The 27,489-nt window shown below is 40.7% G+C and overlaps 1 protein-coding gene across 1 annotated transcript in view; it reads right to left on the bottom strand.

The window, feature by feature from the left end:
- arhgap39 (Rho GTPase activating protein 39) overlaps nucleotides 1-27,489 on the bottom strand; it is a 96,298-nt gene that overhangs the window by 24,245 nt on the left and 44,564 nt on the right. The window contains exon 2 of the mRNA XM_074667653.1: nucleotides 3,441-3,851. Within this exon, the coding sequence (XP_074523754.1) occupies nucleotides 3,441-3,851 (411 nt within the window). The remainder of the gene's footprint in view (nucleotides 1-3,440; nucleotides 3,852-27,489) is intronic.

The following is a 27,489-nucleotide window of genomic DNA, read 5'->3' as shown; positions in this document are numbered from 1 at the left end:
CCTCCGGTCTGAGAATATGAGACAATGCTGAAGTGCTAAATTCTGCTGTTTCTCGAGTGTTTGCTTGAGGCTGGCTCCAGAGGTACCAGAAGTCACATACACACCAAGCCAAAAAAAGCCGTATTCATAGCAGAAATTAACCTGTTTACAGCCTGGTTCAAAAAACGTCTCCTGTCTGAGACGCTAATTTTACTACCGGCACCCACTGTACGGGGGGTGAATTTTTTTTCTAACTTGGCCGTTCAGAGGATATTAAGATCGCGAGCTCCTCCAATAAGAGGCACAGCTGAGGGTCATGTGACAGCCGGAGCCCTATGGCTGTGCGCGAAGCCCTTACCACTACCAATATGGCCGCTATAGCTGATGTGCTTCATTTTCCATTTCAGAAACAGACGGGTGACCTTGGTGAGACTACGTCCATGTTTTATACAGTCTATGGCTCTGACATACTCTGTCACCTGTGGGACCTTATATAGACAGGTGTGTGCCTTTCCAAATCATGTCCAATAAACTGAATTTACCACAGGTGGACTCTAACTAATCTGTGGGAACATCCTAAGGATGATTAGAGAAAATAGGATGCACCTGAGCTCAATTTTGAGGAGAAAAAAAAGAATTCATTCCATTTTTGGTTGATGCTGTAACATAACAAAAATTGGAAAAAGTGAACTGCTGTGAATACTCTCCAGGTGCACTAACACAGGAAAGCCTTTCGATGCTTTTTTTCTAAGAATATTCATGATTGATAAAACTCTGTCGATGGAGTTAGGTAAATTACCATCATGGTGTAAGGGCAGATCCATGAAAAATCTTAAATCCATCCCTCACATCTCCATGAGTTTTTCAGTGTGACAGTTTGCTTGTCTTCTGATAAATATAAAACTAACCAACGGACAAACAGAACCAGGATGTCTAAATTTAGATTTCAGTTTTAGAAAACATCCTTACTCTCTTATCCACTGTTTTAATGGGAGAAGCAGAAGCAGGAAATGTTGGTTTTAAACATCAGGAACTAAATGAAACTGGTGTAGCTGAAAGTAATCAGAAGACAGTCAAATAATGCTGATGCTTGTAGTAATGGTCACAATGTCATAACTATTGTTGATTCCAACAAAATGTTGTTCTGACAAGTCAGTGTCACCATAAATGCTGTTCTCCTTGAGCCTCAAACAGGCAGAGTCTGTAATCATCCCTTCCATTAGTGATTTGCTTTGAGCGAACACAATGTTTATGACCAGCTAGGGCAGCTAGGACACATGCACGTTATAAACTTTGTGTGTGTGTGTGTGTGTGTGTGTGTGTGTGTGTGTGTGTGTGTGTGTGTGTGTGTGTGTGTGTGTGTGTGTGTGTGTGTGTGTGTGTGTGTGTGTGTCCTCTTGCTGTAGTAAAGAAGACATTTACAGGACACTGTGACCCCAGACAAGCATATCCACCAATCACAGCAGAGCGCAGCAGATTACTGCAAACAAGCCACCAAGACTGGTTTGACAAATAGGAGGGGAGGGAGGATGCTGAGTGCAAAGAGAGGGAGGAAGGGAGGTAGAGAAAGAGAAGGAGGGAGGGAGGGAAAGAGAAAGTGAGCGTAAAGGCTGGTGACAGGCTCTGAAGGTGAGAGAGAAGAGAAATTAACAGGCAGTGACAGAAACTGAAAGAGGGGATGGGCTGATAACAGGGAAAGTGATAAAGGGCAAAAGGACAGAGAGGAACTGACGGGTGGTCCTGACCTTTACAGGACAGATGCTGATGGCGTGTAGGTTGGAGTTCAAACAAGGTGGATTTCAACTAAGTAACCTCAGGTCTAGAAATATGAAGCATCAAAAACAGTTTCTTGAGAGTCTGCTTGAGGCTGGCTGCAGAAACACCAGAAACATCATACACCCCAGTGAAAAAAAAACAGATTTTAAAACAAAAATGAAGATGTTTACAGCCTGGTTCAAAAAACACAGAGCATTGACATTAAATATCTTCCTGACTTGTTATTTTCAAAGTTAATAAACCTCTGAGTGGTGTATGGGCATGGTTGACTTGACGGATGTGGTCATCCTGCAGCTGTCTGCAAAGAGACTCAAGCCCTGCCTCTTAACTAGGGCTGGACAATGAATTGGATTTTTATCGTGATTTCAATTTTGCCATCTGACAATCATAAAAACGATATAATCAAAGAAAAACAATTAATATGCCACACAGTGTAGATGTATGCAAGTTCCTGTGCTTCATGTGCAGCCACAGCGAGTGTGTGTGACTTATGTGTATCAATAATACTGTATGTGCCACTTGCTGGTTCTTTAAAGTTGTGTTTAAATCAGTACTGAGTTTTTGAATAAATGAATAATTGTGTATATTAATTGTGATTTCAATATCACTTAAAATAATCAGGATTCTTATTTTTACCATAATCGTTCAGCCCTACTCTTAACCTCAACCCAAACGAAGCTAACTTCAGTTCAGCATTTCCAATGAGGCCCCAGTCAATGCTTCAAACTTCTGAATTAGACACTAATTGATAACGCCTAATTTGGTTGAATCACATCACTCCTGTTCTTTACCAGCTGCACTGGCTACCAATCAAATACTGCATTATCTATAAGATTCTCCTACTCCTCGCACCTCCATACCTTTCTGATCTCCCTCACACCTATACACCCTCTAGGACTCTCTGGTCTTCTTCCTCCATGCTCCTTGCTTCACCTTCTGCTCACCTTATCTTCATCTTCAGCCATACTGCCTTCCTGTCTCTGGGTCTTTCTGCCTCAAACCATCCGGGACATTACCTGTCTCTCCTCTTTCAAATCCCAGCTTAAAACTCATTTGTTTCATCAAGCTTTTGCTGGATAACCTCACCATCCTCACTTCTGTTGTTTGTTGTTTTTATGTAATTGACTGTTCTTGTTTTTATAATTTGTTATGTAAGGTGACCTTTAGTGTCATGAAAGACACCCACAACTAAAATGTATTATTATTGTTGTTATTATTATTATTATTGTCATCATTGTGTGGCTGAAAACTTAGAAAAGCGTTCAGTGGTGTCCTTCTGTATCTCTAAGGCTTCTGAGCTGTTGCTCTTTGAGGCACGGTGAGTGAGAACCTCATAATAATTCAAAGAACGTCAAAGAAAAGTCAGAACATGACTGAAGCTTAACTTCACAACTTTGCTGACATCAGATTCAGATGAATCAGCTCGACTTAAAAGAAAAGTTGACACAGCCCTCGAGCTTGATCACACTTATCTTCACGGACAGGTTGTAGATGGGAGAGATACACTGGACTTTAAAGATATGAAAAAAAAATAATTTGGACAATAGAGCAGGAATGTAACATAACTCATTCTTCATAAATTCTGTTGATTAAACTTTTCTGTTTCTTTTTTGGACGTGTAGCTCTCACAGTAATTTCATGGTGAGTCTCTGTCATTTGATGCATCCTCTGAGCAGCACTCTTACCTGTCGGCCTCCTCTCTGTTGCCCTGTTTTTCAGAGAGCTCCTGATCAAGAGAAGAGGAGGTGCTTCCTTCTCTGCTGACCCCACTGTTGCGTCCTGGGCTGTTATCAGCTGACGCCCTTCCTCCACCTGCAGGCCGGGGATTAGTAGCATCAGTGTGCTGCTTCAGAGTCTGCAGCTTAGCCAGGGGGATGATGTCGCAGCCCTGCGGCCGGTGCCACACGGTGCGCTGGGTGGAGGCATTGTAGTAATAGAAGCGTGAGGTGTTGGGGTCAAACAGTTCCCACCACTGGTTGTCACCGGTCCGCTTGATGCATACACCCTGCGGAGGGTCCCACACACACTCGCCGGTCAGCAGGTTGGCGTACATCCGCTCCCGCGTGCGCGGCTCAATGATCTCCACCCACTCCAACCTGCAGTGAGACAGAGAGAGTGTGTGTTCAGAATGAGACTTTTGGTAAATTGACTGTGAAATGAAGTGACTGTAAGCTCTGGCTGCTGGAGGTCAGCCTCTGCCTGCACCAACAGCTCACTGCACTCTGAAAGTGACCACTCAGAGCAAACAAGCAGGAGCACTGGGCGGAGAAGCAGGAGCACTTTGAATCAAGTTTTCAGGAAAAAAAAAATGCAAAAAATGCAAAAAAAAAAAAACTTATAACAAAAAAAAAACATTAAATTTAACTCAATCATGTCTGATGATGAGTTTTCTTTTTATTGTATGATGGTATACGATCAGCTGCATGTGTGCTGCCTCCTGTATGCACTGTGTGACTGAAATTATTTTAACTATCATTATTAAGTCTCTCATGATAAATCTTGATCCCTCTTACAAAACTTCTGTCTCTCTTTCTCTCTCTCTCACACACACACACAAGCTGCCTAGCAGAGCCACAGTCTGTTCATCTGGTTCATAAGCGGCTTTACTGTAACACCAGTTTGGGCTCAAATGTCTTGCTTAAGGACTCCTCAGCAGCGGTTATAAGAGATGAGCAATCACTCTTTCACTTATCACTGCAAGATTTATCCCATCAAGCAACTAAAGACTTTTCAGAAAGATGTTCACAGTCCGGACAATTATCATATCTATGACTCAGCACTTTCGCTCTGCTCTGTAAATTCTCATTTCAAACTGCTCTGAATTGCAGACTTATTAACCACTCATAATGATGACATACAGCTTATGAATAATGTAACATATTGAATTTATGGAGCCCAGTTCATCCCATATATCTCAATCTTTGGACAAAGTATAAACTGCATTAAAATTCCAAAAATATTTACTTGCATAATCCCACTGTGATGACATCCACAGTTTATGAATAATGAGTCAGAGGAAGGAGTGGAAGAATTACTTTCTTAATCCCCTTGGAGGAAATTGATTTTTTTTTTCTCCACTGTACAGTTGACACCAACACAGCAGAGAAGCCCACAGAGGACCACAGACATGCAATGTGGGGAGAGACGTTAGTGCTTTCATGTAGAAATGCATGAACTTATAGTCGTACCACAGCCCGGCCTGAATGAGTGTTGATTAAAGTGTCAGCCTCTTCCCTGCAGGCCGAGGAGGATAACGTCAATCAGAAGAGGGTGTATCATGTGGAGTTTGATGGAAACTGGAGCGCTCTGTAGATGGGAGTCAGCACTTATTGGATTGTACTGTCAGGCACTGTGACAGTGACAGTTTGAAAATATTACATTTCTATACTCTATTGTTTTACTTCTTACTGTATGGCACAGTATTGGAAGCCGTCAAGCAGCAGTTTACACCTCCTGAAGATGCCATATGATGAGCACTCTAATTTATAAAACATCCTTGTTGTCTTTCAAGCAAAGTTTTGAGCTCACTTGCAAAACACAAAAAATTAGCTTCAATGGAGGATATTTTTCACCCGAGGTTTTGCCTCTTGATGCTAAGATAATGAGCCTATGCCCTGATTGTCTGTCTGATTTGTGTGGAGGAGCCCTTAAAGAGGGGGTATTGAGTTAATTTTAAAGGTTTATCCTGTCCCTCTGGTGCCCACAGCACCTTTACATGATTCACAGTCTAGAAAAAAAATCCCTATTCTTCTCAAACCCCTTCCCCACTTATTGGCCGGCCCTCTGGAGGCCTGCTGGTGTCAGAGCATAGACTTAAAAAAAAATGGACTCAGCTCAAAGTGAGGTCTCCACAAAAACTGCTCCCCCTGGTGGCTAGCTGCAGTATAGGTCAAAAAATCCGGCTTTCCAGCCATTCCAGGTGGGCTGTGGTCAAACTTTGAAAAATTAATACTCCTTGTAGAAATGTTTCTCATGTCCGATTGTTGTGGTGATTTGAAGATATCATATGGCTGCCTTGTATCCAAGTCCTCTTTTTTCTGACAATGTTCGTTTTCATTAGTTATACAAGGTTAAAAACGAGTGTTTAATGATGATTGACAGCTGCCGTTCTTGTGTATTTTTTCCAGGGATTATAAAATAAGTCAGGAGTTAGAGTCAATAAGTGATTAGACTCTCAAAAGAAAAAAATAATAGTTATTTTTGTCACCCAGCTCCACTCAGATTCTCCCAGAATCCCTCATCGTCTGTACTGTGCAGAATCTGGCTGCAATTTCTGCCAATGGCTGGGCCTGTGACAGGGGTATTTTGGCTTCAAAACTGTACAATGATTAATGGTAGAGCCACACTGTCTACTCTATATACAGTCTATGGGGAAGAGCTATAAGCAGACCTTGGTGTTTGAGGTCTGACACTCCACGGTGACAGAAACCAGCCAACAGACCCATATGTTATGACCTCTATGTGAAGACTTAATCTTAGGGCTAAATGTTTTCCTACAGTTTACAGACAAACTCAGGGATTTCTACAATATATTACAGAGTAGTGGTTTAAGAACATGCAGGCATTGTTACTTTACGTCTATGTTTTACACATGGGAAAGAACAATACCCCTCTTTAAGTTGTATCTGCCTGTTATTTCATTTTGTGAATATAGCTGTGTTGGTTCCAGAGTGGCGAGGTGCTGCTGATGGCAGACTTGTTTATGTCGGTCATATCTTGCTTAAGCTTTGTTCATGCTTGACACGTCCGCGAGGTCTTCGTGAGGCTTTGTGTGGATGAATGATGTTCCCCCTGACGTGGTCTTTTTCAAGTGGAAAATTTCCGCATTGTGCATCTCAAAAAATTTCTAATGCATTCATTGAGACACTCGGATGAACTGGAGCTCCTCGTGTCTGAAGCACAAAAAAAACAGCATTTATGTGATCATCACACAGAGATCACCATGATAACTATATGATAATCAATAGGGGTGGAAGAAAAAATCTTAAATTACAACAATGGGATTTTTTGTTTGACAATATCAACACCGTGTTTCTTTGTCAATTTTTTTTTTTTCAAATTCAAATTCTGTCAGTCTTTGTTTATAAACTGGATTGGAAAAAAGTTACCACTTTTCTCCAGCAGAGGGTGAAATGTTTCTCTCTGACTTATGTGATGTGCATTTTGATAGAAAAGCATATCGTCCCAGCCCTAATAAACAAATCCTGGCTTGAAGTTGCGGCCAAACTGGCTAGAGAAGAGGAGTTGGCTAAAAAAAGAAATGTAACCAGTGTTAACAACTTTTACTTCTCTAGTCCAGTGCTGTGGAAGACATGCATTTGTGATGCACCGCCCTCTACAGTTTGGGAACAGACGCTTCACAGAATAGTAGAAAGTATCATAGCCACACGCGTTCTCATCATTCTGATTCTGTGCATCTCGTTTCCTTTCGTCAGGTTGGTGCAGAAAGCCTCACACAGCCTTCATATCACCCCAGTGTGCAGTGCTGCAGCTTCTGATACAGTAGCACGTCTGTTGCATGTTCAAGTTTGAGTCTTATTCCTGTTTTCTCACCCTTTTGTGTGCAAGTCAATATGCAGCACTGTAGCTGCTAAACTTTAGTTTGTTGTTAAAAATAAAATGGAACCGCTGCCTTCTTGGTACTTTGCCACCTGGTACAGGTGTTAGACTGACTGTTTACCTGTCATCCTCTCAGGTCAGTGTTTAAATTTAACAATGAAAAGTAGTCCCACAGAACAAACATGTTTTGCTTGGTGATACTGATGAACCACAGTCTGTTAATGAAATGCAACATTAAACATTTGTAAAGGGATAACAAAGGTATTATGAATAACAAAATAAATTGCTCTCACGTCGGTCGTGCACACACAAACACATTCTCATATGTCTTTGGCTGTGTTGCAGCTGCTTGTATTTCAGAAGGAGTAAAGGAGGCTTTAATATGACTCACACACACCCACGCAGCACAACATAGACACATTTCTTTGCCAAAACACACACATACACACACTAAAACACACGCAGCTAATAAATTTACATTTTAACAACACTTTGAATCCTCTCAGCCTTCGTGCAGCAGCGTGCTCAAAGCTTTCAAACCACTTGGTGTTGGTGAGGTCAATCAATACCTGTTGAGCTGGCAGAGTGGGTGGATACCTGTGTGTCAGTTCAGCTGAGTTAAATAGAGGAGGATGAAGCAACAGTGGAGGAAGAGGTGATTCTGAAAAAAGACTCTGGTGCCAGTTTGGCAGGATTTAGGAAATTCTCCCACAGGCAGCACAAACTTAGGTAATAAACAGGTTTTATCCTCACTAAATCCCAAAGCAGCTAATACTGGGTATTGAGTGTTAAGCCTAATAAATGTTTTACCACGTGCCAGAAGCTCTATTGTTGTCCAAAAACAGATCAAGCACTTGTACTGACAACTAGGGGAAGTGTTCCTTTGTAACAATAAACACACAATGAAGCTTATTTTGATCAGATCCCAAATACACCATCCTGCTGCCAGAATTACTTACAACAGTACCATATGTTGACCAATCCACCAAAGTTATTTGTTACAAAAAAGTACAGTAGAAAGTTATTTTAGGAAGTTAAAAGTTTAGAAACATTATCATTAAAATCTGTTATAGAAGATCAAGGTGCTATAGTTTTGGCTGTATTGAATTTATTATTCTGCTTTCTGTGGCAGCTGGGTTTGTTTTCAGATGCCTGTTTAGTTTGTGTTGTAGATGTGTATCTCTGAGTGAGAGCTGTTGTCTGTGTGTGGATCTTTGCTGTCTGTCTGCAGGTAGATAATGGTGGATGTGCCAGTTGGCAGGGTGGGTTCATCAGATTGGTCAGCTTTTCAGCATCCTCCAGTTCAGGAAGACCGGACAGCTGCACAGTCATCGCCCATACCGTTAGGTATTATTCTTTTTTTTATAAAAATAAAAACGACAAAAAAAACCCACTTTACTCAAATAAGACTATCCTTTTTACAATACTTTAACATAAATCCACACAGAGAGACCCTTACGTATTATTCTGCTTGGTTTTGTTATCACTGTTTGCTATGACTGCCTTTTGCAGCAGCTCTCTCTTCTTTGTCCGTTTCTTGTTATTTTTTCGTCTCTATTTCGTAATCTTTGTATTTGGAGTGGATCATTACTTTGTATGGCTCATTTGTTGGTCATGGACACCAAACTTTTTGTGGCTTATTTTTACTACTTTTTCTCCTGTGTTTGTCTGGAGATCCTAAATGTAACCATGGCTGCATTGTTTACATGTGAACTCAGCTGTTAGCAGCCTGTAGCATGTCATTGCTAACTGGTGTAAGGCCTTATGTTTTCCCACAAGGTGAGGAGAAGGAGGTGAGGACGACGTGCTGGTTCTCAGGTGTGAGCTAAGAAGTGACAACATGGACCTGTCCTTCCATCCATCGTTATTGGGAACTTAAGATCTATCTCCAATAAGATGGACAAGCTAGCTGTGCTAACCCAGCAACAGAGGGAATACCAGAGGGCAGACTAGCATCATGCTATTCACAGACATGGCTAATAAAGCTAACATCAGACACCAACGCCACATTGGAAGAGCTTCACCTGCTGTGAGCAGACAGGATACAGGAGACAGAGATGGAGCATGACTGAAGAAGCTCAGTCCTGGACCCTGTGGAGGTGGAGGCTGGCTGAACTGGAGAATGATGGACAAGCTGTCATCATCTATTTTCTTATAGACCTTTTGCACTTTCTATACACTTTTTTACTTTTGTTTTCTTGATTGCTGCTGTGACTTCAATTTCATTGTACTTGTTACAATGACAATAAAGTTCTATTCTATTCTATTTGCAGATAAGTCATTTCTGATTTTTCAGTTTAGCAACACTTGTGGGTTGGGGAGCAGGGATTGGAAAATAAAATGTTTATTTTATGTTGCTAATCTACCTCCCTGGCTGGGTGTGTAGCACGGCTTTTTCACAGTGGATCAACAGGCTAAAGTCATAAACAGGCCAGTATGTTCAATAAAGATTTAGGCTGTAGGCTTTGGTCATTTAAGAATGTAATTAGTTGGATAACATTAAGTCTGGCAAGCTGGAAGCTGTAATGTTCTCATGCCATCACGTGTTAAAGAATACATTCAGATTTTTAGCTCACAGTTTGAGAAGATCAAAAACTGTGGAAACAATTTCAAATGTTTTCATATTAAATAAGAAGTTACCTTTAAAACAAAAAGCTACAGAAATTTCTGATTATCTTTTGAAATAAATAACATTATTGGTAACAACTAGGCATTTGATATGGATAAGTGCTGATGTTTTATTCTCTGTAAGATGACTTTTATACTTTAATGAGATCAACAGATACATTTGAGACAATCTTGATTCATTCTAGTCAAGAAGAAGAAGTTCCCTGAGGGGATTTGAAAGTCATCTGTACCAGACAGTCAATTAAAGGAGGCTCATATGGTGCTTAATGTGACCCTTACATAAGATGTGTTCATGTTTGTCCTTAAAAGAAACTATCTGCAGTTAGATTTAACTTACACCTCTGTAAAACTCTTTTTCAATCTAATAAACTTCACATTCAATTATGTTATCAGACTTTATGTCCTGGGTTATTCAAACAGCACTGAAGAAAATGTTCTGGTACACACATGCTAGATGAAGCTGTTCAATAAAGATGTTTAAATATAACAATCAGCTGCTTAAAATGGTAATTGTTACTCTGTCTGTGGGTTATTTACTGCTTTGGGCTCACTAAAGAAATGCTCGTTTTAATTATTTCCTTCAGCAGGTGACAAACGCAGACATTTCTCTGCTGTAAAGACGAGACCTTCAGGTCACTGCTTCTCCATTAGAGCCCTATCCCTCGTTTTCACAGAATATTGTTTGTAACCCTGCTTGAGAATATAATTTATTTAATAATTCCCCCAGAGCACATTTCTGGCAGAAAATATTCTCTTCTTGACATTCACGCTGTTGGGAACTGCTACACCCTGCGGAGCCTTGCAGAGAGTGGAACATTAGGCTGAACGCATCACCAGAACACCGCTCCCCGCCCTGCAGGACTCTCACAACTACACAAGGACAGTGAGGCTGCCTGAGAGCCCACAAAATAATGAGGCACGTCACACCCAGAGAGTGGACAGGACTGCAGGCCAAGCACACACCTTCACACTCACATGGCAAAGATCTGTGTGAAGTTTGGGCAAACACTAACTGAGCCAGGCTTCAATTTTTGGATACATAAAAATAACGGAGTGCTTTGCTGCTTCATCGTTCCTGCTGAAGATTAGCAAGCAAGTGGTTCACACAGGTCCATGCGAGATGACACCCACCCTGTCTGGTTGCAAAGGAATCACAGCTGCTAAACTGCTTATGTCACAGAGGTGTGGAGATCTGAATGTGATGATCCACTTACACCTGAACGGTACTGACAGCATAGCTTAACAGCTTCATCCTCTCCTCTTCCTCTGGATGAGGAGATCCAGCATCGATCACTGTCCTGACAGCTCAGGGACTTGAGTGCAGCCACTGCCAAATAAGTCCTTTCTAATACTACCCATGGTGCACCTGCTTCCATCTTTGAATAACATCTTAGTCTCTCTGAAACTCTTAAAGTGGACGGGACTCTGGGTAAATGTTGATAAAAATAGATTGTGGTGGTATGCAAACTATTTTAATCCACTCAGATTATCATCCACAAGAGTTTCAGCAGACATTGGTTGTATGGAGGGGAAAAAATATGTTGGGAGCAAATGAGGCAGAAACACCCATCAAATAGAGTCACATCAGTTACCATGAAATGACATTTTAACTTAACTTGATGATCAAAACAGATCTGCATGTAAGAACGGCTAAGGATTTGTTTCTAATCCCTGTATATGGGACTGTTAAATTAACAGTTAAGAGGCTGTTTGATTGGTGAATAAGCTACAATGCAAAATACCGAAATCTTATCAAGTGTTTTGTCTTATTTTCAGAAGAAAATGTCTATTTACACTTAATGTGAGCCACATTTAGGGATACCGATGCCTAGTACCTGGTAATAGGTACCGGTACTCCACAGTACCAATTTTCAGTACTTTTTTGTGTTAACGTGGTGAAAAAAACAACAATTTGTCTAATAATAGGATATAAATATTTTTACCATTTAAAATATATGTTCTTTAATATACGACTTTGCAATGCTGTGTTCATTCCCTGCATGGAAAATCACCTACTCTTCCAGTCCCTCACAGTCACAAGGATGCACTTAGATACCTAAACATGGTACCTTTTGGTTTACGTGAATCGGTACCCGGTACTTGTGACAGAATCTAGTCGGTACCTATAAAAGTACCTAATTCAGTACCCATCCCTATCCATGTTCACCTGACCAGTCCTGAAAAATGTGTTGTTTCAAGTTATTTAAAGAAAAAAAAAGAGAGGTCTGAATCGCTTTTAACAAGTTAAAAAAATCTGCCAATGGAACAAGAAAACAGTTACTTGTATCAGAACATTATTCTAGTTTTGAGCAAATTTTCAAGCAAATTTTTCTTGTTCCACTGGCAGATTTTATTTGAATGTGGCTCATATCGAGTATAAAAAGACAATTTTGACTTAAAATAAGACAAGAACACTTGATGAGATTTCAGTTATTTGCAGTGTGATATGTTCCAGGAAGTTAACTTTAAACCTTCATCATTTAATCATTTTTATATGATAGTAAAATTATGAAAATTACATTAATAATAGATTTACAGCTTAAACATTTGACATTTTTGTCTGTAAAGCTATTTGATCAGCCTCACTTGCTAGCTACTGTGTGCCTGTGTGTAAGAGGGAGAAAGAAGAGAGAAAGAAATGGTACATCAGCTGTCAGAAGAAGTGTTTGTCAAATGGAGCAGAACAAGCCAGTTAAATAGAGAGATCCAGAGCGGGGATGGTAGGATTAATTGGCCATAATTGGTTGATGTGTTGGTGTTCCAAATGACCCAGTTTAGCCGGCGACCCTCCTCTGTGTTCATGCAGAAACCGGCTCTGTTAGCATGCAGTCTGACATCTACTCATTGGATTAACACGCTTGCCTCATGTGGAGGAATCTCAAACCCGTGATTTAAATTACAGCAGAAATATTTTTGTACAGATGTGTAAAAAGTGATTGTGAGGTGCATTTCGATTGTCAGCAAGTGTAAAATAAAGGTTTCCTTTATAAAACCCTCTGGACATCCATGACCACATCAACTATATTTTTCAAGGCCAAGTGCAAATATTACTTAAAACTGTTAAAGAAATGATTAGCACAACTTTAAAATGTTGTTATCTGACATACCAGGGATTGGGTTTGATCTTCCAAAGCAATATCTGGAAATCTATAACAGAATCCGAGATATTCTGTGTCCTTAAAGCTATGGTCTACGATTTGGAAGCTTTGTACATCTTAATAACACATTTTATAGGGCTGTTTTGGTCCTATTGTCCAATCTACACAATATAAAGACCAAAAAGAATATAAAAAATTCATTGAGTATATCCGTTGCAATGCTGCATACTAGTTGACCAACCCGAACCGTGCATGGCATGTGCGTTTGGATTGGTCCGTGAGTCCATCCAATCCCCTGTCTCCCTCGCTTCGCAACATCATGCCCATGGTCCCACCTCGTCCTTCCCCACTACCCCTCTCACGTCAGCTAGGTGCTCAGCTACCGAAGTGTCATGGAGCCAGAGAAGACCAAAACCAGGAAGCTGTTACTGTTACCCTCCACAGGGAAGGGAAGAAAATGAAAAAGTTTCAAGGAAAGGGCTGAAGCAAGGAAGAATTATGAGCGATACAGGTGCCAACAGAGACTGAATATTGGAGAAATGGTGGAAAAGCTGCAGAGAGATTTGGGACTGAAGACTGAAGCAGAGACAGCTGAGTTTCTGTTGAACAGGCAATGACTTTTACCACAGTGGGAGATGTCAGCTGAATAACTCTGGTTAGTCTGTGCCTGTACTGGCTAATGACTGAACACTGCTGGTCAGAATGGACTCTGTCAATAGATTTTAGCATAAGTTAGCCACACATCTTTAGCATTGTATACTGAGCTGGTGAAGACACGCTAAGAAAGGTAAAGCCTCGCCCTCACAGTCAGCTCTGCTCTGATCAGCTGGCAGTGGCAAAGCCAGACCTGCTTTGCCGGCTAATTCATGGTTTTGATCGCGCTGGTCCAGTTGAAAAAGCTACCCCTGTGTGTTACTAGGAGGATGATTGTCTTGTTTGTTACATTTTCTGCCGGCCGGCTTCTTGCTCTGTTGGAGGGGGCGTGTTGTTAGGAGGCAAAGAAGGGCGATATGAGCTGGGGGGCGGGATCCTGGAACACGGAGGGGAGGGGTGAGTGAGGCTGCTTTTTTCAAATGTGTCTCATCAGCCAAACTGGGTTTCAGATTGTAGACCATAGCTTTAAGTATTTCATCCAAGAAACTAAAATCCAGGGTTGTATCTATCTTTCAGAGAAAACAATATCTTAACACACTTTGTAACAGTCATGGGTCATATATACTAAAGGGTAATTACAGGAATAATTTAAGATCTACCATTGTACAGGGATTTCCTGTCTTGCTAAGAGAAACATGCTAGCTCTTCACCTTTCATTTATAAACCATGCTTAGTCCACCGGGTACAAAATCATCAGACAGAGTTTCAAAGTTATTTGTGGTCTTGAAGATAATAAACTGTGAGGGCACTGCTTACACAAGTTGTGGATTTTCAAACTTGTTTGCCACAATGTAAGCCTTCAGTTCAAAACCAGCCAGAAGTCCAGGATGAAATACAGTGAAACCCCTGACACACAGCTCTTTCAGTTGCCTTTCAGTCAGAAAGTGCTTTACAAAGCACTACTTTGGATACTCATCAACATACAAACAACACAATGCACAAAGGAGACACATACGCTGCAATACTGAAGCTCTTATTGAGCTGAAAACGTACAGCTCCGGTCTCACACACAGCCTGTCTCTTCCTCTCTCAGCCTGTGATCTGACGTGATCTCTGAGCCTCCTGCTGATAGGACATCTGTAATGTGGTGTTCAGTACTGGCCTGTGGTTCCTCCTGCATGAACACAAGCATGCTAACATGCTCTGTTTGAGTAACGCTTTGACTCAGCGCTCAGAGCAGTGTACACACACACACACGAACAGACACACACACCCTCAATGACCCCTGTGACAATCAAATCCTTAGCTAATACAGCTCGCTGGTTCAGAGCAGTGAGATCGATCCCTGGAGGGTCGTTTTAAGAGAAGCCACAACACAGACTGCTTTTAAACCAGATCAATCTGTGGCACTTAATCTAACCCATCTGAAGGGAGCACTGTCAGTAACCGGTTAATCATACAGTGAAATATGGGTTAGTTGAGGGAAGATACAGACTTCACACAGAAAAAAAGAGCTCTCTCCATTAAACCTGAAAAAAGGAAAGGTTAGATAAAACTTAAATTCCTCCTCTTTCTTCTTTTTTTTCCACAGATATAGAGAAATCTCACTGAGGGATGAGAATAATTTGGAAACCTGAGGGACATTGGTTGCCATATAGAAACATAAAACACTTAAACAGTGAATGGAAGCTGTGACCCTGGATGTGCTGATTGCTCCTCTCTTCTCCTCTTAAAAAAGGTCAGTTTGCACAGTTTGCAGTTTTTCTGCCAGGGCATTTCTCTCACTTAAATCACTGCAACACTGTTGCTGGGAGACCACCAAGCAGTCTGACAACACTTTTATAAGGTATGAATAGGATGAGGGTCTTGGACAAGGACAGCAGGATGGATGTTAGGAAGGGGGAGAGGGGGCAGACCAAAAGGTAAGGCTAATTTAGCTTCTATTCAAAACACAGAGAAATACTTTTTAACAACAATTAAATAACCAAATCAAATTATAAACAAGATCCAAGATCATTTTACCTAATGTTGATGGACTAAGGAGTACATTTTAGACCGGGAGCTCTGTCTGATGGCTCCCAGTCAGCTTGACTATTTGACAGTAGGTGTTTCAGTGAGGAGTGGGTGAGAAACTCTAAGAACGATCAACTGTTTTTACCCATGATTCTTGGTCTAACAGCTGAAATATACCTGATGTGTCTCCAGTCTGTCTGTAGATTTCCATTCAAGTCAACCTGTCAACTTACACTAGATCCGCTCCTTTGTGGTCCAGCTGTGAGGCTGGTTCAGCAGCTTGCAGATAAAACACAGCCATCCTATTTTTGCCTGACACTGAGCTGTGACATATAAATTCAGCATGGGGAAGATTGAGCAGGACAGGAAGTTGTGCACTGAAACTACCTAAAAACACCTAGTGACTTTAAAAATAAAATAAGCTGTGTAAAAAAAAACAGTTCGTATTTAGCTTGACCATGGCGATAAACTGACATAATGAGTGGAGCCAGACCAGGAGTCCACGGGTTTGAGGTTTTATAGCCCGACATGAACGGAGAGAGACTTATCAGTGGAGTGGGGAGCATGGGAACTTCTCCATCTCGTGACTCCAGCTGTCCGTCAGTCATGCAGCTTTCTGGACAGAGCATGCAGCCGGAGTGAATTGACAAACACAGTCAACACGCAACAGGGTGGAGCTGGACTGCAGACATATTTGGTATATTTGAGGCGTAAGTTTATTTGTAGAGGGCACTAAACTCCTGAACTGTCTCTAACTACAAGCAAAACAGTCAGAGTGTGACTGTGTTTCAGTTTGCCAGGATGATGAAAAATGTAACAATGTCTGCAGACACTGCAGGCGGTCTCATCAGCGTGGCTACTTTGAGCATTGTTAGCACTTTCCCTTCAGTCCATTTTGCCATTTTTCAATCTTTGGCATTAATCAATGTATTTCTTTATGCCATTAACTTCAAAAACCCATTTTAAAAAAACTCCTGACTAAAATGGCAGGTGAATAGATTAGAATACTGTGGGAAAACAAATTTAGTTTTAGTTGTTGGTCTCTTCATCTGGTTCAGTTAGCGACATAATCATGAGAAAGACTGCTGAGTTGACAGTTTTCCCCAAGACTGCCATGGACACCACCCACAAGGAGGGAATGCCACAAACGTTTATTCCCAAAGAAAATTAAGAGGGGAGATAAAGTGATGTAGAAAAGATGCTCAACCAACAGGGGGAACCACAGCCTTCAGAGGATCGTCAAGCAAAACAAGCAAGAACGTGTGGGAACTTCACAAGGAGTGGACTATAGCTGGGGTCAGAGCATCAAGAGCCACCAAGCACAGGGAGTCAAGGACTGTCTCATTCCTCGTGTCAAGTCACTCTTGAACCAGAGACAATGTCAGAAGAGTCTTACCTGTGCTAAGGAGAACAAAGATGGACGATTGCTCAGTGGTTCAAAATCATCTTTTCAGATGAAAGTTACCTTACCGTTCCATGTAGGAATCACCAAAGAGACTCCAGACCCAGTAACCCAGCAAGGCTGCTCTTAAAGGGGACATATCATGCTTGTTTCTCCTTTTCACTATGTCAGACTAGGATGCCTGTAAAGCATTTCTGCCCTCAGTACAAGTCATTTAGTTCCTTCATTGCCCCGCAATAGCGTTCTCAGTAGCCTAAGTTTAGGCCATTCTGAAGATCTTGTTGAAACGCTCTGTTTCAAGAATGACCTCCAGTAACCTCACAACGTCACAGCCCTTTGTGCTCTGATTGGTCAGTTCTATCAGAGGGGCGGAGGGGGTAGAGCCAGGGGTCGGTTTTTTCAGCATGGCAGTATTTACAAAATCGCCACATTGAATGGAGCAGACTGAGCGAGTTTGCTGTTTGCCAAAACTTCACCGTAAGGCATTGATAGCACGAATAAAACAGCAGAGTGTAGGACACGTTCTTTTGTATTGGACCCCGAGTCAGACCCGGGCGGTTCTTCAGTTTAGGAGGAAGAAAATCCACCTCGACACAGATCATCTCAGGACGCTTCAGTGTGGTGAGTCAAACCGGTACTGTAACATGTATAGTTTATACCTATATACTCGGCTCTTGGTGGGTGTATCCCTCGGTAGCGGTTGTGTGACTAACTGACTTCACAGAGGAGGAGCTGCTTTATCAGATTACTCCAGTAAAAAGAGAGGATCCTCGTGTCGTCATGAAGGTCGAAATCTCGCGGCCAAATGTCAATGACCTATTTTCAGAGGCATCAAATCTCGTTCTAGGATATCAGAAAAAATACAATATCTCATTTTTTGAAAATTCAGGGGGTGAAAGGTCTTGTTTTCAAATTTATTATTTTATATGTAAGAATTAAACCACGGATCAGCATGGTATGTCCCCTTTAAAGTACAAAATTTCTTCATTGAAAATCCATTTTCATTGGTCTTAAGTAATATTCTTGTTTTATAAGATGGGTTATCTTTGACTGTAAGCTGTAATCATCACAATTAAAAGAATCAAATGGTTTAAACATGTCACTCTGTGTCTTCTAAATCTATAAAACATGGGTTTCACTTTTTGAACTGAACTACTGAACTAAACTAACTCAGACAATATTCTCATTTATTGGGATACATCTGTATCAGGTTGAAAAGTGAAGCGATGGATTTCTCACTGAATACTTTTTAACTGAATGCTAAACAGCAGAATGATACCGGTGTTATATATTAGTAATCTGCCAACCACCTTGCTAGCTATCAGAATTGGCTTTTGAAAAATCTGTATCTGTCTAAAGTGGGTTGTTTAAAGACTAAAGTGTTTGAGAGGTGAAAAGCAGAGTGAGGGGATCAATGCGTGCAGTAAAATTCTAATTTGGATATCTTCAGTTACACCTGTTTTCCCTTTATGCCATTGCTCCAGTATATAATAATAAAGTGCAGCTCCTTGAACCATACATTTAATCTCCTGCTCTCCAGTCTTATAATAAAACTCTCCTCTCTGTCTCCTGGGTTAAAAGAAGTCAGCAGGCTGCAGGATCTTTTCCGGCTCTTCCTCTTGACTTACCTCTTTGACATCAGACAGTCTGTCTCCACTGACTCATTTAAATTAAAGCAAACTTCAAACTGCCTCTCTGTCTTTCCTTTCTGTAAGTTACTTATTGTTCCACTACTTCAGGCCTTGTATTTGTCTTCATAAAATGTCCAGTGGGTCTGTCACAGTCTAAAAAAAAAATCAATCTAAGTAATGATACCAAAAAGCTCCACACAAACACCTTTTCTCAGCACTTTCTCCTCGCTCTCCCTAGTTTCTCCTTGCACTTTCTTTCACCCCGGCTTCCCAAAAAGTTCAACCTCTCCTGTTGTCTCACTTTGTGTTTCCCTGTCTTACCTTTCCAGTGTTTATTTCTTTCTTTTTTCCATCTTATACAACACTCCATGGCTTTGCTTCTTGTGACACTGAGCACTCATGGAGCCATTTAGGGTGTTGATGGGAAGGAGGAAGCTGTGAGGGTCAGGTCTTTTATTTTGAGAAATGTCTTGGGAGAAGAAAGTGCTGAATACACGGTTGATCAAAAAACCCCTTGGAGAACAAACTGTGATTTTCAGCCGTTTTTGGCTGGTGTATTAGTAAAGACAAATTCCAACAAACTGTCTTCTTCTTCCCCTCTATCCTTAAATCCTCTGCCTCTACTGTCACAGCTAGTGGCAGGTGAGCCTCAGACAGGCGTACACTCACACACTCACCCACACGATCTCACACACCTGTTCACTGCGGCTCAGCAGGGGTCTGCGCAAAGCAGCCTTTGATAGCAAGCATATAAAGCAGTTTAGCAGGATGCACCAGCTGTTAGCGTGATTAGATCTGCAGTGAGCACGCACACTTACAGTCTGACCTCAGGACACATCTTGCAGTACACCGTGATGCACACAAACAGACACGAAACATTTCACAAATCTTCAAGCCGACATGATCATTAACATGCTCCTTCGTGCTGTTTGATGCTGAGCTCTCTTTGGCATGTTGCAACTCAAACCTAGTTTTTGCAAAGGCATCCAAAATCTAATTTCAGCTCATGCTCAGCCTGTTTCAGCAAACCTGATGTAAATATTAATGATATAAAACTAATTTATATGCTGTGAAGTCGAGTAAGAAGACTTTTAGGACTCATGGGATTAAGTGCAGGAGGTGCATTGCAAAAACTGAAATCAAAGCAAGTGTTTGTCTTTCTTCTGATAGAGAAAAAAAATCCTATTAGGCTTTAAATTATTATCATTATTTAAAGTTTTAAAGAAAAAAGCAAAAAAACAACAACAACAAAAAATCTGCCAACAGGGTAAGAAACATGTATTGATTTAAAAAACTCTTGTTTCAGGAAACTTCATAACCAAATGTGTCTTATGCATCTTTTTTGTCTCTTAATTTCTTAAATTGTGATATTTTTCTGGACTTGACAGGTAAATGTGGCTCAAATAGAGTCTATAATAAAAAAGATTTTGCCAAAAACAAGACAATACAATTCACTCTAGCTAAGACTTGTACTAAAACCTCCAAAAAAATAAATTTATGTCATGGTAAGTAAATGAGTCACTGAACAGCTTTTCTTCAGAAATGCCAACACAATATACTGTAATCCCAGCATTAATGAGGTTTTGCTGTTTTGTGTACTGTAAAAGGAATTTGACAGTTTGTAGAATTTGGACCGTTAATTGGACAAAACAGGGCTAATGAAAAGCCGCTTTAACACTGCAGACATCACAAAAGAGCATGTCACAGCTTTTAGCACATGAATTCACAGCACTGGTCCTGCAATATGCTCTGGGTAGTGGAAAAATTGGATTATTGAACCGCTGCATGTATCGTTTCTGCTAATTTACAAGACCAGGATTATTAAATTATTTAACACACACTACACATTTTGCATAAATCACTTTCTTCAGTTCATTTCAACATAGGGACAGGATTTGCATAAAGGTTGTGAAGATTTTGAATCATATCTGGTAAATGACCTTTATCTCAAATGTGCTAACACTTTAAGTGTGGGTGTTGCTCTGGATTAAATGAGAGGCAAAGATGTGAAAAGATCAAGGAAAACGTTGATAAACTGTGGTCTTAAGTCTCTGTGAGATCCAGCCTCTGATCTTAAACCTTTGTGACAGACCTCAGCTCTGTTGGACATCAGATGAGCCTTTAAGCAGCACAATCTGAGCCGTCAGACAGTAGTAACACCTTTTTATTATTGACAATATCTAATTGATGTATTTCCCAGCCTACACACAAATACACCTTTTGTAGCAGCTAGTACCTGTGAACATCCTCCTCACCTTGTTGTAAGAGTTGTAGCACATCAGTATATAATATGGGTTAAGATGTCCTTACTCCATAAACATACAATAAATCCATTTCAGGAACCACCTCCATGAAGATTTCACAGGAGGTGAAAAATACAGCTACACTTTCTGAGGGGAAGATGTGCAGGGTTACGTGTGTTTTTTCACAGATAAACCCGACAAACGGAAACTCATGGGTGGATGGGGAGGCACATTTTTATAGGGACTAATGATATTCTTCAGCCTCATAAAAAGACTTCTGGTTTTGAATTTTCTACATAATCACCAGTTTTATATTCCATGTAAGTTTAAAAGAATTCAAGTTCAACGACAGCCTCGGCACATTTGGCCTTGGTGGGTATTTTGGAGGAGGAAGATTTTCTGTGTGGAGCAGACTTTGTAAAATATGCTTCTGCCCTAAATGAATGGTGGAGGTGGTGATAGCAAATGGTGAAGTTAAAGGAAAAAGACACAAAATTCACCCAGAATAACCTAACATCAGTCATGTACTGATTTGTCTTCAATCTGTGGAGGAGGTTGATCAAATAAATTTAAAGTGTAATAAGTGGATGAAACATTTTATGCTCTGCACATCTGCACATACTGGAGTGTCCATAAGAGAGCAATGTCCAACTTCAGCTACAAAGGCAGTGTGTGAATGTCTGTGTATGTTTTTGTACTACATATGGCTTTATGTCTGGGAGTTAGCCCAAACCACTTGGCTGGAGTGTGCTACACCTCAGAATAGTTGTTTTGGTTTTTCAGCTGTACATACGTAAAAAGGGGTCCAGCTTGAGCCGTCAAGCAAGCCAAGAAAATCATGCAGAAACCTCAGAGCCAGCTTGTGGATTTGTGTCTACTACAAAGCCTAAAGTATAAGTCTGAGCTGGGGCCATCTGGGAAGCTTTTCCTGATGCCCGGGGCAAAAGGATGCCTGAGCCGCTGTTTTACAAGTCATTAATGTTTAGGTGCTATTTGAACGTTTAATTACTCTAAGAGTTTAGAAGACAGATTTAAGAATGATAAATAACACGGCTACGATGAATCAAATAGAAGGTGAGTTTAGAGAAGCAATACTATGTGGAGTCAATAAGAAAACAAAGAGTTACATTAACATTTTGTTGCTAATGAACTAAATTCCTGTTAGTATGGGAGATTTACTCACCAAAAACTTACAAATTAATCAGATAAAATAAAATTAATAGAGCCAGATTGTATAGATTTTTAGTTTCATTTTGGTTTTTAAAGTTAGAAAATCCTCAAGTTTACAAAAAATGATTCTCAGTCTCATCCTCATATAAACAGAGTAGACGATGTTCGATTTAGTATCAGTGCCAGTTTTAGCCAATACTAAAGCCCAGGTAGCAGTATTGGTATCAGGACTCAAAAAGTGCTTTCCTCCTTAAGACCGAGGTCCTTTATTACCTCAACCAAGGAGGTCATGTTTTTGGGAGAGTTTGTCTGTAAATCTGTGAACAACTCAACTCAGAAAGTAACGAACAGATTTTGATGAAATTTTCAGGAAATGTTCAAAACAGGAAAAGGAAGATATGATTAAATTTTGGAGGTGATCTGGATCACCGTCTGGATCCAGGATTTCTTTTAAAGGATTCTTTTTATTTGTGTGAAAGGGCCGTTTTCACCATATGTGTATGTAACTCCACGATAAATGGTTGGATTGCTTTGCAAAACAATTCAAGACACGATCAGGGTAATTTCTGACGGGTGTAAAAGTACAATTCAGATCCTGGTAATATTCTGGATACTAAGATCCGAAATATGAAATATGTACTGGGTCATCATAATTTTCAACACTGTCAGGTAACAAATTATCATACAAACCTGCTACCAAATTGTAGCAGACAGTCTGCTGAAAGGGAGTATAACATTAAAGTAGGACTAAAGTGTTGGGGACAATCACAATATGCTTGGCGGAGGTCTGGGCTCTCTGAGTGCAGTTTAGTCTTTAGTCTTCTAGTTTAATCTTCATACACCAGATGCATCTATGATGTGGCTTCACTCCGTTGCGTGCCGACTCCTTGCTTTCTATCAACTCACAATGGCTGAGAGTACAGTCCAGCACAATGCAGGACTACCAGACAGTCCAAGTCAGGAGACCAAGAAGTTCCTTTGGTCCCCAAGCCAATGGTGAGCCTCTTCATGCACCCACTCAATTAAATTAATGCACCACAGCTACACCATTCCACAAACACAGGGCTGTTACATATCTTCCCTGACCTGCCGGAGCAGGGACACAGTCAGACTGCAATGGGCCAGATCTAGTATGAGTTGACACATTGACTTGAGCAGACACCTACATGATCCAGTGCTGTGACAGAGTGGAGCTGGACTGGAGACACATCTGGGGTATTTTGGCTGTTAAAAAGTCAAAACTAAAACAAATGCTGCCAAGAACTCTCATTTGATCCGTTTTGGATTATGGTGGAGGTTGACTAAGTTCTGCTGTTTTCCCAAGCAATGACTGTGACATGATCACAATACTCCCAGAGAAAGAAAACACGCTTATCTTACAGCACACAAACAGGCTCTTCTGTACAGCAGGAAGATTTAATACAACAACAACAACAACAGAGAAGCTATTTATTTTGTTCACTGTGCAGAAACTGGTAATTAAATTTGTGTTGTTGACACAGAAACCTGAAAGGGCCTCCTCTTTCCACACATAAAATCCACAGAGATTCATGGAAGTAATTGGATCAATAAACAGAATTGATAATGGTGTTAGTATCAATAAAATCTTATCAGTTCCCATCCCTGGCCCTGTATGTTGGTATGAAGATATTTCCTCTCTGTCTCTTTAAACAGCATGCTGCTCGTCGTGCTGCAGCTCATCTGACAACACTCAGCTCCCTGCTCCACACTCATAGCGACAACCTTCACCTCTGATTTGGATTCTAAACAAAGAGCAGGGCTGCTGCTGAGGAATAAATGAATAACCATTTATTATGCAGATGGAAAAGAATATCCAGCAGGGGAACACTCCTACCTTGTTTAGGGGAAGAAGATAGAAAACACTGAGCCCTCAAAGGAGGCACCACACACACACAAATGATCCTGTAACGCCCGTACAGGCGCGTGTATTACATTGTATGAGTTTTTCTTTCAGTGTGGAAGAGAGATAAGAACAAAGGAATGGAGAGGAGAGCTGTTTTTCACACACACACTGTCTTTCCTGGGAGACAGAGAATTTGTTATTTAGTCACTGAGCTCTTTCCATCTGAGAGAAGCAGTAGAGACGAGTCCACATGTGCTTTAAACTGAAAGCTTCCAGTCAAAGCTCCAGTCTCAGACTTTCCTGTTCCTGCATCTCTCTTTGATTATGTTAGTGATGACCCTGAGAGACAGGAGAGAGTACGATGGATCAGAAAGGCTCTGCCTTATGAACACCCACCTCCATATCTCGTATCACATATCACCTTCATATCTCCAGTAACAGTTTGGGTAACTTAATTTTTTGTCTATTTAAAATAATTGATAATCTGCCAGTGTTCAGTCAGTTTACCATCTTCATCTTGGCCATATTGAAAAGGCTTCACTCAAACTAGCTTTGCTCAGTTTGTGATGAGGTGGAAAGGGGGTCATTAAAGGTCCCATATTCTGCTCCTTTTCTGCAGTTTAATATGGATCATTGATGTCTTCATGAAATGGTAGTAACATGTTTTGGTCCAAAAAGCTGATAAATAGAGCACAGCAGCATTGTTTCCAGGCTCTCATAGCCCCTCTGTTCAGAACGCTCTGATTTAATGGGCGTGACCTTCATATGTAAATGAGCCACTGCTGATACCGCCCCGCTCTTCTGCGTCACTGAGAGCGGCGCCATGTAACCATGACTACCAAGCTCCGAGTGCACAATGTTTAGAAAATAGCAAAGCTCCTTTACCGTAACATTACAGGCTAAAACAACAGGCTAACCGCAGCTAAAGTTAGCATCCTGAAGCTAACACAGAGACAGGGGGGACACTGAGGAAAAGCTCTTACATCTGCTCCACAGCACACAGCATTTAAAATACTCACATATCCAGGGTCTGAGGTTTGTTGGCGGATGGTTGGTAATGCGCCTGGATTCAGGACCAGTCTATTTGCTAGCCCTCTGTTGTACTGTCCAAAGTTTGAAAAGCAGTCGGCCGTGAAGTGACGAGCACACACATGCACAGTTTTACTGAGTGTAGCTGGCACATTTCCCTCATAAATTAACTCTTGCCACTTAGTCTTGTCTTCTTTCAAGATGGGAAGCTTGTGCATGATGGAACTATGTAGCTGTTTACAGCCAAAAACAAAGCAGCGATGGTTCTTAAACTTTGGTAATAAAAAAGAACTCCAAACAGTTCGTTTTAGGTCAGGATTTTACATTCACAAGCACTACTAAGTACAGGTTTTGTCATTAACTATAACATTTTGTGGGCTGGGAGGAAAGCCAAAGACCCACAAATTTCCCTAAAAGACTTAATCAAGAGATTTTTGCATAATATGGGACCTTTAACCTCTCTGATAACACTACTGTGTTTCCACCTGTCAGTCCAGTCAGCCATGCCCTTACATGGGTAAAACTTTTAAAGTTAAAGAACTTAAAAAAGACAGGTTATGAACAGATTAACCCCGGGACAGTGTGCACTCATTGAAAAATGAGTTAACTCCAAGGGGCAACATCTGGTTGAGAAAAATAAAGCCTATGCGGAAGGGCTTAAAGTTCCTGTCCATCAAGTATCTGTTTGAGGCTGGCTGCAGAAAGACTGGAAACCACGTACACACCAAGCCAGTAAAAAAAATGATTTTTACAGCATTAAAAAGTATATAAAAAGCCTGGTTCAAACAATGACTTGGGTCTGAAACGCTAATTTCGCCATCAGCACACACTGAACGAGGAGTAAACTTTTTTTTTAACTTGGCAGTTTAGAAGTTATTAGAATTGTCTGATTGTCCAATTTGAGACACAGCTCAGCTTACGTAACTGACCTGTAGCTGTTAGGAAGGAAGCTCAAAGCCAGCGTCATATCCAATGTGGCTGGATCCGTGGATTGGCTTCATTTCACAGTATCAGGAGCAGATGGGTGATGTCGCAGAGACTACATCCATATTTCAAACAGTCTATAATTCAATCAATCAATCAATCAGTCTTTATTTGTATAGCCCCAAATCATAACAAACATTATCTCAAGACACTTCCCAACAACACTAACAGGTCTAGACCCGTTAATGTAAATACAATTTTATTACCAGGAACCCGACGTCAAGACAAGATAGGGGTTCTATCTCATCTTAACCCTGCATGAATACAGCACTTTACATCATTTAGCCAGTTACAATGGCAAGGAAAAACTTCCCTTTAACTGGCAGAAACCTCGGACAGAACCACACTCGTGTTGGACAGACATCTGCCTATGATTAACTTACAACCAGGCGGTAAACATGTTTATGTTGCTGTACAAAGTGGATTGTTTGGCTTGGTGTGCATGTTTTTGTTGCTTCAGATGAACAGCAGTTTAAACACTTGTTTTTACAGCTTGTTTAAAATGTGTACTTCTGGAAGGGTTTCCATGGTATCAAATATTGATTTAACCGAGCAGTGTGAGACTACTTCTTGAAATATTTGGCACATGACTTCTTGAACTTTCTAAAGTAAAGATTTGTCAGTTCAATAGGTTTAAAATCTTTATTGGGATGGCAAAAGCTATAAAGTAGATAAGTTTTCAATAGTCCGAGGCAACCTTTCTTAAGTTCTTTGTGGATGTAATAAGGGAGTGGTATTCTAGTTCTGCTTGTTGCTTTCTAACAGCAAAATAAATCTTCCAGGATTTCACCTCAGTGAGAAGTCTGCAGTCCACTTAGAGTTTTTCTTATCAGCCCAGATTGTTAACAAAGCACGTCAACAAGACAAGAGGATCATGGTGAACCACAGCAACTGGTCCAAGGTTTGGCAAAGCTTCCCCACACATGATGCTGATGATGTGGAGCTTCAAATGACCCTGTTGTGGCATTAACTTCAACACTGTGTTAATTTCAGAGAATGGTCTGTCTCAGATGTGCTGCCGTCTCCTGGTTGTAAAAACACCACAGCTGCAGTAACATCTCATTACTCTGGTACAAAACACAGCTGAGCTCGTAATCGAGTCATGTCTACAAACCTAAATTAAATGTATTTTTATTAGATAGCAACAAGATAGTTCAGAGAGTTCCCCTCCGTCCCCGGTTCCTCAAGGAGTCTATGTGGTTTCAAAAACTCTGTTGACTTTAGAGATGAATGAGGAGGAACGTCTCTGTGAAGCGGATAGATTAATGATTATGGGATTAATGATGACAGCTCTTTGCAACTGTTCACTGTTACATGTTTCGATCTGCAAAATACATCATAAATTTTGGCAAGGATTTCATTTACTAAAACGTTTTGGGTCATTACTTCCCTTGACTTATGCTAGCAAGAATAAGTGATGTTTAATAGAGATAGGAGAAAAAATCAATTCACATATCTCTCTCTTTTTTTTTCTTTTAAATCAGGATTTTTTGTTCAAATCTTATCTTTTCTTTTAATT

Source organism: Halichoeres trimaculatus, unplaced genomic scaffold (assembly GCF_033239565.1).
Source record: "Halichoeres trimaculatus isolate MK-OKI-2021-1 unplaced genomic scaffold, fHalTri1.1 fHalTri1_scaffold_4, whole genome shotgun sequence".
NCBI lineage: Eukaryota > Metazoa > Chordata > Actinopteri > Labriformes > Labridae > Halichoeres > Halichoeres trimaculatus.
The sequence above is the reverse complement of the archived record's forward strand: the minus strand, read 5'-3'. Positions and strand labels throughout refer to the sequence as shown.